At 37.6% G+C, this 14,184-nt stretch overlaps 1 protein-coding gene across 1 annotated transcript in view; it reads right to left on the reverse strand.

Annotated features, from left to right (window-relative positions):
- sv2ca (synaptic vesicle glycoprotein 2Ca) overlaps positions 1-14,184 on the reverse strand; it is a 31,201-nt gene that overhangs the window by 15,631 nt on the left and 1,386 nt on the right. The window contains exon 2 of the mRNA XM_026931611.3: positions 9,259-9,937. Within this exon, the coding sequence (XP_026787412.3) occupies positions 9,259-9,847 (589 nt within the window). The 5' untranslated portion in view covers positions 9,848-9,937. The remainder of the gene's footprint in view (positions 1-9,258; positions 9,938-14,184) is intronic.

Genomic DNA, 14,184 nt, shown 5'->3' on the forward strand with positions numbered 1-14,184 from the left:
GTACTTCAGACAGGAAAATACATATATAGAAGAAGCAACGCTTTGGAAAAATGCCGTATTATCACACAAAAAATACACTGGGTTGGGTTTATTCCTTTTGTCCATGTACTTGGCTTGAAGCAGGTATTTTTTATGGAACATCTATTTGGAGAACTAACAGCACTGTGTAGTAGAGTTTCCATAACTAAACCCAATAAAATAAATGTTAGTGATCTCACATCAACACACTTAACTTTAAAGAACAATAACATTTTGACACATCATGTATTTACAGATAGTTGGCATGGGGTGAATATGTAAAGAGATGCATTTGGAATACAATTTAAAGTAATTTTTATTATGATACACAATCAAATACACTTTACAGAGTTTTAACAATTACTACTGAATGAAACAGAAAAGTACAGTAGTACTGCAGCTTGAATACAGAATGAAAATTGCAATTATATAAAACTCATCAGCGCCTTCAACATGCAAAAATCTGTCATTTTGTTTCTTTTTCCAGATGTTTCCAGACGTAAAACCGCAGTGATAATCAATGAAAGTAAGAATGTCTAATCTATCCAATCCAATAACATCTAATTTATTAATCTGTACTGGTAGTTGTCATAATAAAATTTTTATTTATTAGAGTTTTCTGTTGGTTGTTGGTCTCCAGGTGGTGCTTGAAACTCATGGCTGTGTCTGCAACTTCTGAATAACTCCCATAATCCTCAGCCCACAACCTCATCACATGACCTCCAGTCAAATCCCTTTCCCATCCCAGCTCAAAGTCACCTGATCACTAATGACACTCACCTGTCTGCAATCACACTACTCCCTTTCAATAACACGGACTCAGTTTTTTTTTTCTGTGTTAATTTTGTCTGTGCTAAGTCCAAGCCATTTTTATTTAGAAGAAGAAAGAATCACAGCATGCTTCATGTTTACCAGTTTAGTTGATTTAATCACCTGACTATTTCCCAGCTTCAAGTTTCAGTTTTTCTACATGCTACATTGGTTTTAAAACTGCACTTTGGGCTATCTGTCCACTTCCTGGCATTTAACTAAAAATGCATCCTATCAATATATAATATTTAAACATTAGCTCGCCCAGTCTCCTACTTATTAACTCTTTTTGAAATTCTTTTTTCATGAATATTTAATTTTATTTTATTCAGTTGTATTTAATGGGGTTTTTGGTATATCCCCAAAGCCTGTCTGTTTCAACTCTGTTACTACAATTAATTTTACTGATATCAGAGCTGATCTAATCTCTATTTCCGACCTGTCATGTTCTAATCTGCACCTGCACTTTCGAATGGAATAAACACCTAACATGAACTGTACATTTTCTTCTCATCAATAGTTGAGTCCTTGGAGTTTAATGGCAGCATTAAGGGTAACATATACTGGATAGCCAGTATATTAGGTACACCTATCTAGTATGTGGGAATCTGTATTTACACATAGTGACTGAGAAGTCAGTTAAACTATCACAATGTCGGTCTAGAGACATGGGGAATATTATTATTAAAATATACTGAATACATTTTTTTCAGCAGGTTATTAGCTAGTGTCATGTAATCAGCCTGCAGGTTCACTAAAGCGTACACCACTGTGCTCCCTTTATAAAACAGAGACATTAAATTAATGTGCAGATCAGGTTCCTTTGCTCAGGGACACAGAATGAGATTGCTGCAGTCAGTATGCAGAGTCAGTCCGCTTTCTCTGTCTCACTGTAATAGGTAAATAGAGAAACTGGTTCATCTTCTCTGAGCTCACAAGACACAAAAGCTCTCTGTAATGATTCAGCTACAGACGTGCCTGAGTAAAGCATGTATGGTTGATGCACAATGAAGAAGAAGTCCAAGAAACATCTTGCACTGCCCTACATCTGAGTTGTAGCTTTCTGCATGAGCAAGCATCTATGTTCTGCCGCTACAGAACAAACATAAGACCCATTAAAAGGCAGCAAAGTGTTTTGCTGGTACAGCAGCAAGCAGTGCACAGCATGTGAAAATGAGAAGGGAATCACTGACTTGGAAAAGCCTTGTCTCAGGGGGATACACATTACATTCATTTTTTTTCTTTCTTAGATACTGGGTACAAAAATGGCTATTTCAGGGCAGAAATCCTGCATTACCCTGCACTGTTTAGTGTATTGATGTCAGTGAAGTGGAGGACACTAAGAGGGCATTAAAAATATGGCTGTATTAAAAAATTGTGCCTGTCAGTATATAATGTCAGCAGGACATTACATAAAAGTAATGTGTAAATTGAAATGAATTGTATCAGCATTTTGTAAATGCAAATGCTGCTAAAAATGGATAAATATATTAGGCATACACTATACGGCCAAAAGTATATGGACACCTGACCTTCACAACCATATGTGTTTCTTCCCCAAACTGTTGCCACAAAGTTGGAAGCACACAGTTGTACAGGATGTTGTGTATGCTGCAGCATTACAATTTCCCTTCATTGGAACCAAAGGGTCCAAACCTGTTTCAGAATGACACTGGTCCTGTTCACAAAGCGAGGTCCATGAAGACAAGGTTAACGTGGAAGAACTTGAGTGTCCTGCACAGAGCCCTGACCTCAACCCCACTGAACACCTTCGAGATGAACTGGAACTCTGACTGCACCACAGGCCTCCTCATTCAACATCAGTGCCTGACCTCACTAATGCTCTTGTGGCTGTATGAGCAAATACCCACAGCCACGCTCCAAAATCTAGTGGAAAGCCTTCCCAGAAGAGTGGGGGTTATTACAACAGCAAATCTAAAATTAGATGTTCAGAAAGCACATATGGGTATGATGGTCAGGTGTCCACAAGCAATTGGCCATATAGTGTATTTTGTTTGCTAAGTGTATCTTTTAGGGCTTGCTAATAGAAAATTACGCAATTAAAACAAACAAAGCATGAATAAATACAATTGATTATCTACTACATAACAGACTCTCATATCAGATGAAGCATTTGGCTATATAGTGTATTTTGTTTGCTAAGTGTATCTTTTAGGGCTTACTAATAGAAAATTAAGCAATTAAAACAAACAAAGCATGAATAAATACAATTGATTATCTATTACATAACAGACCCTCATATGAGGTGAAGAGTTGGTGTAGAAAATGAAGATTCACCCGCTCATTGTTTACCAAATGGGTCCACAAGTCTGCAATATTATGATGACAGCACAGTGATGAGCCCTTGAGCTCTTTTAGGGTACATTGGTTTAAAATCTAAGCACAAAACACAGTCCTTAGTTAAATCATTGAATATTGAGTTGTGTAGTACTGGCAGATCAAAAATGATCATGGAGAGTCATTGTTACATGTTGCAAGTGGATATAACTTGAGAAGCAAGTTTAACATTACTGTAAACAAAACAGCATTAATATTGATAAGACATTTTAAGGAAGAAAAAGAACTAATTAGAAGGTGTGCTGGCCGTAATTCAAATAACAGGTTTATACTGGACTTGTTCTAATATTTCACTGTTACTGTAGTAACAAGAAAAATTATCATTGATATGGTGAAGTTTTCTGTTAGGAGACATTTTTTGTCTTATTAATTTCGAGACAGAGGCTGGTGAGTAAACAACTGTTTGTAGCTGTTATAATGTAAGTCATAACAGGAACTAACTTGTTTCGAGGACATTTCACAACATTAAATATAACTATAAATGGGTAAAAACTGTCATGTATTAATAAATTGTAATTCTTGGTAAACTGCTGTGGTATAAGAGAAATAGAACACTGTTATTGGAAAATAATCAACTTCTGAGTGGTAGCAGTAACTTTGCTTTGCGATGGGCCACCATACACAACACTCTGCCAAGAACACGATCATCTCTAAACTTTAAATGGATATGTAGTCACATCATATCATCCCCATTCAATATTAAAAGTCAAAGGCATTGCCCCTTTCACAGCTTTTAATATGCCAGTCACATCCCCAAAGCTACAATTAAAGTAATAGTGATTCAGCAGAACCTTTAAGAAGGTAGATGAGTATATTATTTTGCAATAGGTAATTCACAGCACTTGTTCACTATTTCTGATAATTATTTTTGGTTACTTGAACAAAAAATGTTCATAGCAAATTAGTACATGAGCATCTCAAAATGAAAACCTCTTATATCTGTCATGCTGAGAAATTGTCCATTTGCTTGTAGATGCATATTAATCTGGGTTATTTTTCACAGCCACTTAAAACACAGGCTGAAGGAATAGTTGAGCAGTACTAAAGGAGATGTGACATGATGGGAAAGTGGGATGCTGTAGAATGGTACAGAGCGCAGAAGTGTGCTGGTAAATGCTATGGGAGATGGGGGAGGGGGGTGTTGTGTTAGTGCAGATGCTGGAAGGGACAACATTCACCTACTACTACACTTTCCCATCGAGGGCTGAAAGGGTAGCTCATCAACTCTACATAGCTCAAAGCCACACAGGGGGCATGGGTAGAGTGCAAAGATTGTAAAGTTATCAGAAGAGATGGGAACATAAGAGGTGAGGACAAGATGAGAACAAAAAAGAGAATAGAAGAGAAGAAATGAGGATTAGATGAGAACAGAAAAGAGAAGAGAAAAAACAGGACAAGATGAGAACAGAAAAAAGAACATAAGTATTGAGATCGAGATGAGAACAGAAGACACAATGACGAGATAACAAGGAGGAGAGAAGAGGAGGAAGAGATGATGAGGAGGAGATGAGAACAGAAGAGACTAGAAAAAAAGAGGACAAGACAACGAGGATGCGAGCAGAATAGAAGAGACCAGGACAATATGGGAAGGGAAGGGACGGGACGGGAAGGGAAGGGAAGGTTTTTCAGTGCTTTCAGATCCTCAGAGAAAATCCTGGATTGCAAATGTTTAAGCTCTCGCTCTCTGTCCCTCACTCTGTTTTTACTTCAAGCTGCTTATCTAAGCAAGTCTGTCAATTGAAATATTGAGTATAAGGCATCAGCTTGCTTATTTTTTTGATGTTTATTGACACTGTAGGTCTGTCTTTGTGTTTACTAAAAATAGGAGAGGAAAAGGTCATAAGCACATGATTACAGGGATGAATATAATGACTAGAAAAGAGAATTAAAATGCCAGGTGACTGATGGCTGCTGCAGAATGAATCACTTAGACTCTTACATGCACACTCTCTCTCACACACACACACACACACACACACACACACACACTCACACACACAGGAGTCATTTAGCTGTAATCTCTGCAGTTGTGTGACTTCACTGCAGTTTAGCCGTGCTCAGCTGCTTTAAGTCTCGAGAGAGAGAGAGAGAGAGAGAGAGAGAGAGAGAAAATAAAAAAGAGTAGATGGAGAAAAGCCTTCTGGCTCTGTGACAGAATTAATGGAATTGACTACACAACCCGCTCAAAGCACAGTCCATTATTGTAATTGTATAATGTATCAACTTTCTTTTTCATTCGCCTGATTTGCCTGCTGTAGTCTGGTTAATGTTCATTTCTTGATTTAGCAATGAAGGAGTTGGATAATGAAACGATTTCTTAGTGGACACATGATAAACGGGTTCAGTGTAAATACACTGAGAAAGCAGAAAGTTTTTTTTTTTTTTGCAGAAGTGAATTCATAATAGAACCTTTTCCATCCACTTTCCCTTATTTCCTTGACAAATGTGACTGTCTTTGTAAAATTATGGCCTACAGAAATGTTAAAAATTCCTGATTCAGCCTGACAGCTGTTTTCGTGTTTCTAGAGCTGCTCTAGAGTTAAAATCAAATCTGATCTTCAGAGATCTTTATCTTATCTCATTTCCGTTTGTCTACTACATAAACTTGCATTTACACTACTGTGCAAAAGTCTTAGGGCTTTTTTAATAGAAATTTTCTCATAGATGCAAAATGCATTGTTGTCAGAGGAACAAAATATACAAAAATAGCACATTTAAGATTTAGAAACATTCATTTCCCCCAAAATTTAATGTTTCAGAGAAATGCTTCTATGTCAGTAAAGAACATAATAAAGTATTAGTCCACTCTGCAGAAAAAAAGATTATCATCAGAGCTGTTTGGGAGCTGAAAGGACACGCATAGTTTACAACAAATATACATTTCAGACTAATTATTATTATTATTATCATTATTATTATCATTATTATTATTATTATTATATTAACTTTAGAGCCCACTGTATCATGTCTTATATGCTATTCAAGTTATTCCACCCCTTTTTTGTTTCACTAATTTGCACTATTATTAGTACACTAATCACACTTCTTAATTTAATTTGAATTTGAGTCTCCCCCCAACCCCTCTCTCTCTGTCTAATACCATTAGGTTAACTGTGACTCAGACTTGGAATGTATAAGAATGCATACACCAATGCCACAGTACATACATACATGCTACGAGTACACAATTGAAGTGTTTAAAATGTGTGTAATTATCTGCCACATTCTGGGCTTTTTAATTATCCTTTGATTATGTCTGTCCTTTCTCCTTGCTGTCCATTACAGGAATTTACAGACAGATGGAGAATGAGACAGAAAAGACACGGCACTATCTGAACTGGGGCAGGGGAGAAGAGTGGGATGAAAGTAGATAGGATATGGCAAGAGTCCTAGACCAGGACTAAGAGGTCGGCAATGTTAAAATGCTGACTGGTGTCTGTAGAAACTACAGAGAAACTGATACAGCGCTTCTGATTTGCACTAGCCTTCAATGCCTTTGAACATGATGTAGCTCTCTGTTTGATTTATAACTCATTTAGGCTTTTCTGTTCCATACTTTTCCATTTTACCCAGAAATTCAGAAATTATTATACAGAGATAAAAGATTTCATGAAATATTTAAAATTCAGGAATAATTAGTTATACTGCAGAATTCTATACTGATCGCTATCAGTAAGTAGACGTTAGGACAGGTTTAAGTTGCAATTAAGGTTAAGGTTATCAAAAAGTGGTCATCATCATTATCCCAATAACCAAAAATCACTGAGATAAGAGATTAAAACTTCAAAATGTTTTTCCTGCAATACATCTGGAGAAAGCAGTTTCATCTCAGCACACATCACTGAAAAATAATGAACTGATTCCCGGAACAGTTTAAAGAGAAACTGAGAAACTTCAGTGGTAGAAAGAAAGAGAGGATTGGCAAGTACTGGTTTTACTTTTGATATTAAATTAAAACACTATTCTAGTTTTATAAATCTCAAGCAGTGTTTTGGTGATGTTGTCTCTAGCCGCTTTTTCTGTCTCCTTTTCAAAGACCTAAAAAAAATCCTCTCATGTGATGAAGATCTTAAATCTGAAAGGGCAGGATGCAGCACTGGTCACGGGTGGCCACACACGATTATGTCTTAAAAGACAGTGACAGAGGAAGGACAAAGTGAGAGAGGGACCAGGAAAGAAGGCAAGCAGAGTGATGCCCACAGGGCTCTCCCCAGACAGACTGGGACGTGGAGGAGAAAGGGGGAAAGAGAGAGAGGTTTTGGGTCAGAGCTGATTAATCAGGAACAGAAATAAAGCAAATTTTATTGACAACTATAGAGTATCCAAGACAAAATCTTCCCTCTGAATAACACTAATAACACTTTTTTGTATAAAGATGCCAATTCCAACATTTCTTTTATTATTATTTATGCTCTTTAAGTTAGTGGGGTCCCTGGAGGACTAATGGTTAGGCCTTGGCGCTCTCAATGCCGTGGCCCGGGTACGATTCCCAGCCACGGAACCAACCCCGCACACAACAGTGCACTCCCAGTGCCAGTCCCAAACCCGGACTAAAAAATCCGGTGTAAAAACTGTGCCAAATCAAATAAGCGGACCAATGATCTGCTGTGGTGACTCATAGCGGGAGCAGCCGAAAGAAGAAGAACAACATGCTTTTTCATTTAGTAGGGACATATGCTGTTTGAGAAAACCCATCGGATGACTCTAAGTCTAAATTCTCCACTAAACCACAATATATTTCACCGAAACAACACAGAAATGTTTTTTAATCTATTTTTTAATCTTGCCTAGGCTTCCTGACTCCTTACCCAAAGATCACATTGGGTAAGGAGTCAGTTTAACAAATGTAGCAGTAAATGCAGTCGTTTTGCTTAAAGCTAAGTTTGTTTGTTTTTAGAGCATTAGCAAGGCTGGGCACTGATGCTGGGTGAGGAGGCCTGGGGTGCAGTCAGTGTTCCAGTTCATCCCAAAGGTGTTCCGTGGGGTTGAGGCCACTCGAGTTCTTCCACACCAACTTCGGGAAACCATGTTTTCATTTACCTCACTTTGTGCACAGGGCACATCCTGGAATATGTTTGGGCCCTTAGTCCCCGGAAAGAGAAATCTTAATGCTACAGCATACAAAGACATCCTGTACAATTTTGTGCTTCCAATTTTGTGGTAACAGTTTGGGGAAGGCTCACATATAGGTGTGATCAAGTGTCCATAAACTTTTGAACATACAAAAGTGTCCATAAACAGTGAACATACAAAAGAGAAACACATTTCACTTCAGGAAAGCCTGTAGCTTTCAGAACTACAGTACTGTGCAAAGGTTTTAGGCACCTTATTTTTTTAGTACAAACTTTGTTATAGATTTTTATTTTATTCTTCTACATTATCTAGTCAGTACAAAAACATTTTAGATTTACAAACATTAGTTTTCCAGCACAAAATTAAAAATGGTTGTATGTCAGTAAAGAAAGCAGCATGTTACATAAGAGACACTTTTCAGACAAAAAAAACATAATGAAGGCTGCTGGGTTTTACTGCAAAAATAAGAAGCAAATGTGACAGTCAAAGTCTCCAGAAGAACTGTGGCTGGTTCTGCAAGATGCTCAGTAACACTTACAGCTCATTTCTTTATAAAACTGCACAAACTGAGACCACAATTTTTTTAAAGCAAAAGGTCATCACACCAAATATTGACTTTGTTTCATTTAATACTGTTTACTTTATAGAATTTTTTAATGTAGAAGCATTTAATTTCATTATTTTTGAAGGCATCTTTGGTCTACAGCATTTCTTTGCATGTGCCTAAGACTTTTGCACAGTACTGTGTATATAGTAGAAAATGTTCAAATGGAATGTCACACATTCTGCAAGTTTTCAATGCAATCCACTCATAAGATGATCACTAACCTTACCCCTTTCATCAACCTAAACTATCTGCAACTTTTCACACAAAATTTTATGAGTGAAATTGTGTCATCATGTTGATCTAACCTCACAATGTGCCATATCATTAAACCTTATATGTGTCAGTGCATTATGTATTAGCTTATCATATTTCTGGATCAATAGATATCTTACCTAGCCATCCAGAGCTTGAATCAGGCATGCACATATCTGTTTCAGCACTGGGCAGCACAAAGCCCACTACGAAAACCTCCACACCATCAGACATGAGTGCTAACCCAAGTGTGAAGTACAGCTGCCACTGGAACCTGCCGTGGCCGCACTCCTGGATGATCAGCTCGTACTGCTGCGCCAGCTCCTCTTCATCTGCTTGCCTCTCACTTTCAAGCTCCCTACGATCCTTAAGGCCATCTGCTACAGGTTGCCCCAAGGCCACATGTCCATCCCTATGTCCGGATTCAGAGGGAATTCCTTGATATTCACCCTCATAGATCTCGTCCTCGTCATCGTGGCCTTCGGTGGCATCACTGGAACCTTCTTCATCGTTGGCGTGATCGCCTGTGTAGTTGCCCTGAGGCGGGTCATAGTATTCACCATCGTCTTCGTCCTGGAAGCGGTGATAGGCACGGCTGTGTGAGTACTCATCTGATGCTCGGTCAACCACCGTGTTGACCTTCTTGGCAGCTTGCCGTTTGGCCTCCCTCACCATATCTTTAGCCCCCTTAATAAGGGACAGGTGGTCCCGGGGGTCTGTGTCGTCCATGGCAGAACTGAAATGATTGACCCAGTGAGAGGGAGATGGTAGTAATCACAATAGAACGGCCCAAAACACCTTGGCTCTCATTGGATGGACCTAAAGAAAAAGTGAGGAGAAGGTTCTTGTTTATATTAGTGAGAAGTTAGATTGTAGCTGTTTTGTACAAATGTATTAAGGAAATCAGTAACATTATGCATCAATTCCCTTAAAACATTCACCTAATTAACTCCACGGCTCACAAGTATTATACTGTTTTACAAGCGTAATGGATGTCTTAGGTTTTGAGAAATTTGGCTCTTATTGTTTGACCTCACTGAGAAAGCCTAAATGTGAAATCCGCTCTAGTTAATAATAATATTTTCACTTGCTAAAATATAATTTCTTGAAAATGCTGAACCTGTTTCACTCGCATATAACTTTACAGAAGAAAAAGGTTGCCCATCTCACATTGTCTTTAAACCTTACATTCACCTTTTCAGTCAGGTGCAGAGTGCTCAGTGATGCTGCAGTCATTTTTTGCCATTTGCATTAACTGACCACTATGCTTCATCTGTCAGAAAGTAATGGCCATCAATGGATTGTCTTGGATAAAAGCGAAAATATGATGCAGTGTTCCGCAGAAGATAGAGTGGGTCTTCATGCTGAACACAGTATTGTGATTTCCTTTAGTGCATGATCATATTGTAGGTGCAATGCAAAAATTATTTTATATCTCACAGCACTGTTTAATTCTCAAAACTGATTAGTCAGAAGGTCTTGATTAATTTTCTATAACAGCACACTTTACCAATTAAAAAAAAAAAGGTTTACATTAATGCATTCATTCTAACTTAAACATTATTTTTTCTATAGTAACTCATTGACAGGGACTTGTATTTGGATGCACCATAATAATAAACGGATTAAAAATGTGCCATGTTTAACAAAGACAGAAATGATGGACTGGGAGGAGCAACATATAATCTAATGCTTCGAATATATGTAAAAACAGCCTTGGTCTAAAAAATGGTCTAAAGTTCTAAAAATGTGGACACGAAAGGGTTAACAGCATGCCTCATTGTGTTTTATTTCTTACTTGTCAGTGGTAAAATGCCTCATATATATACGACACAGCTTATATATATATATATATATAAGCTGTGTCATTTACTTAAAGATTTGTACTCTTCCCTCCAGATGATGCTCTAACAGAATCTGAATCGATCAGAAGGGTGCTGTGGCCAACTTTTCGTTGTATGCTGGTGGGATGCAGTGGTCAGGCAGGGAAGCCCTCCATTATATGCTAGATGGATGTAGTGCGGCTGTCTGTCAGCGAGGCAGTGAGACAGAGCTCTGCACTTTCTCTGAGAGCCCCGATGAGATTCGCCACTAAACCCACAATGAAATACAGCACTTCTTTCTCATGGTGGTAGACGGTTTAGCTAGCTAATTCTGATTTGGCATTCTGTTGAGTCTCAATCAAACAACTGCTGCTATTTTTCAGGTTATAAAAGAGAAATGAAAATGCTGGTTAAGTCTGGTTAAATAATGGAAAGTCTGGTTATGTGAAATGTCAGTTTTTAAAAAAAAAAAAAAAATTACTTTATAATTTAGGTGTGATCATGCACAAGAAAACTGAAACTAGGTCTTGCACACTTGATTCTGTCTTCAGTGTTTAAAAGAACCAAACAGGTCAAAATTTATATGCATGGACATTAAGCAAAATAATGTGCTTAAACAATTCATAAAGTAGTCATGACTTATAAAAGTAAAAACATCACAACATCACAGTAAAAAAAAAAACATCACAATGCCTATCATAAGCTTTTGAAAGTTTGTGTTCTAGTTATGTATAAAAAGCAGGCTATGTGTTATCTTTGAGAGTCAGTTCTTTGAGGATACAAATAATATTAGGACTGTGTTTAAATTATAGAGCCATTTCTTTTTAATAAATATCGCTTTTTTTATTATAGAAAATGAGTTCATAAATTCAAGGTTACTGTCTCCAAGGATAAATAAATGCTTACGAGCACACAGAGCTATATTCCTGAATGGGTCAAAAAAGAGCATGGCTTTACTCTAGCAGCGCATGCAGGATATTTCAGCAAATGCCATTTATAATGTGAATTTAAAAAACCCTAAATCTCTAACAGACAAAAGATCATGTTTCCTGTGTGCGTACACTTGTCATTTTAGACCTTGACAGACATATCCAAAAGAATAATCGAAAAACAAGGTAAGTGGAAAAAGTAATGGTTCCTTTCATTAATGTCAGCCAGCAGGAATCAGCCAAGTCCAATCTCCTAATGGCTGGAGGCGGATATAATCAAATCAAAACGGAAAGTGAATAAGCTTGTCTATAAGGAGAAGCCTAGGACATCTTGTGTTAAAAGATTGCATCAGGCACTGATGCTATTACGGAGAATGGGGGAGGAAGAAGAGAGAGGGAGAGAGAGACAGGCAGACAGATGAATAGGAGAATGGTATGAGATATGCGTGGGGCAACAAATGCAAATGGAAAAGCACACCGTGATGTCCCATATTTCTTGGAGGCACTGTTTGTCAGGGAATAAATACACACTTGAAAGTGAAGAGGTTTTTTTTTCTAATTTCCTAAAGACAGCAATCCATTGCTAGCTCTTTTTTCATGTACCTATTTTGCTCTTGATTAGTGCAATGAACCTATTAAGCTATTAATCTATTATTTAATTAAGCTCTAATAAAGTCACAGCTTTTCTAACTAATACCTCTATTCCAGCCTTAATTCAATCCATCCTTGTATCAGAATGTGGCACAATGCCATAACCCACTGAGCACTAAAACAAAAGAGGCTTGGATGATCTTATCAGCCTTGTCGCTCTCAATAAGTCCACGGCCGACCGCTCTGCTCTGCTCTGCAGGTGATTCAATAAAGACGCTGCTCAGTGGGCAGAGTGGCCACTCACTCCCAGCTACAGGAGCCGCGCTGAGGATTGCGGATTTCCGTGGCAGATCCTGATCCAAGCAGTAGACATATGTTCATTTAGATGAGCCAACTTTACCCCAGTGAGATGGCACAGCATGTGAGCAGAGCCAACGATCTATTCCTCACCTGCTTCTTTCTGCATACCAATGTGCCGTGAATGTTGGCATGGTCATCCACAGAAATGAATGGAATATGAATATAAAAATATTAGTTACTGTGTGTTGTGAGAGTGTTTGGTGTGCAGTTTTGTGGGTTTAAATAAGAATTATTTCCAGTATACAGGTTACATTGACTTTGAGACTTAATCACATTGCTTTCTTTCTCTGAAAGGAGCATAGCTGAGTAATAAAATTACTGGACACCGACTCACCAATGTTCTTGTAATAAATTATTTAGCTCCAAATTGCCCATTTGCTTAAAATACAATCTAATGAGGGTGAGTCACGACAGTGGGTTGATATATTTGAACTTTGTGACCGTTCATGTAAAAGCTTCAGCAATGCAGCATCACTGATGAAGTGCCCGTTTCAAGGATACAACCTTGAAAGCCTTATAGTCTTCTGGAAAGTTCAGCATTTATAGGGTCTGAGTCACAAAACTGAGCAAGGCACAAAAAAGAATAAACATAATCGTATATGGTGTAGTGTTAACGATAAGATGCATTGGTGCACGCTCTGTGCTGAGCAGACTGTTTTCTTCAAGAGAATGATAATATCCTAAGTGTAATACATCCATAAAAACACAAAAGTAATGCTTTATTGTAATATGGAGATTGTAAAAGACACAAGATAGATTACTCAAAGATGCAGAAGCACCTTCAGGTTATATGAATGCACTAGTTTCATACTCTTCTGTCCAGATAAAGGACTTGTCGAGCTGAATAGACTCTGACAAAAACAAAAGAGCACTATACATTTCCTTTCGTGTGATCCTGTATATCCTATACACTGTGTAGTATATATCAAGGCAAGCAATTTGCTTCCATGCCTTGATAGGAAACCTCAAGGACAAGTGAGCATTCTCAGATAGTTTAAAAGAATTAACAGAAGCTATTCTTTGAAGCAATAACCTAGAATTATTACAATTAAATAGATATGTTTTTTAACCATATCTAAGTTTATATCAGAACCTTTCAATCCATTCAAGCCAACAATGTCCCTGAAAAATTAGACATTCTGTGTAGATAAGAAAAAAATTGAATATACGGCTCTTGCATAATCTGTCACGACTTTTAAAGCACATAACCACTAAAGTGTACCAACATAGCAAGGCCAATACACTACAGAGATTAAAATAATATGTGGCCATAATAAAGCATAAAAAAAATCTAAATTGCTTATATGATTAATTACATTTCGATTCCATTCTGCTTGTGTAACACTGATTTCTACACCAGCAT

The sequence above is a fragment of the Pangasianodon hypophthalmus genome, chromosome 24, assembly GCF_027358585.1.
Source record: "Pangasianodon hypophthalmus isolate fPanHyp1 chromosome 24, fPanHyp1.pri, whole genome shotgun sequence".
NCBI lineage: Eukaryota > Metazoa > Chordata > Actinopteri > Siluriformes > Pangasiidae > Pangasianodon > Pangasianodon hypophthalmus.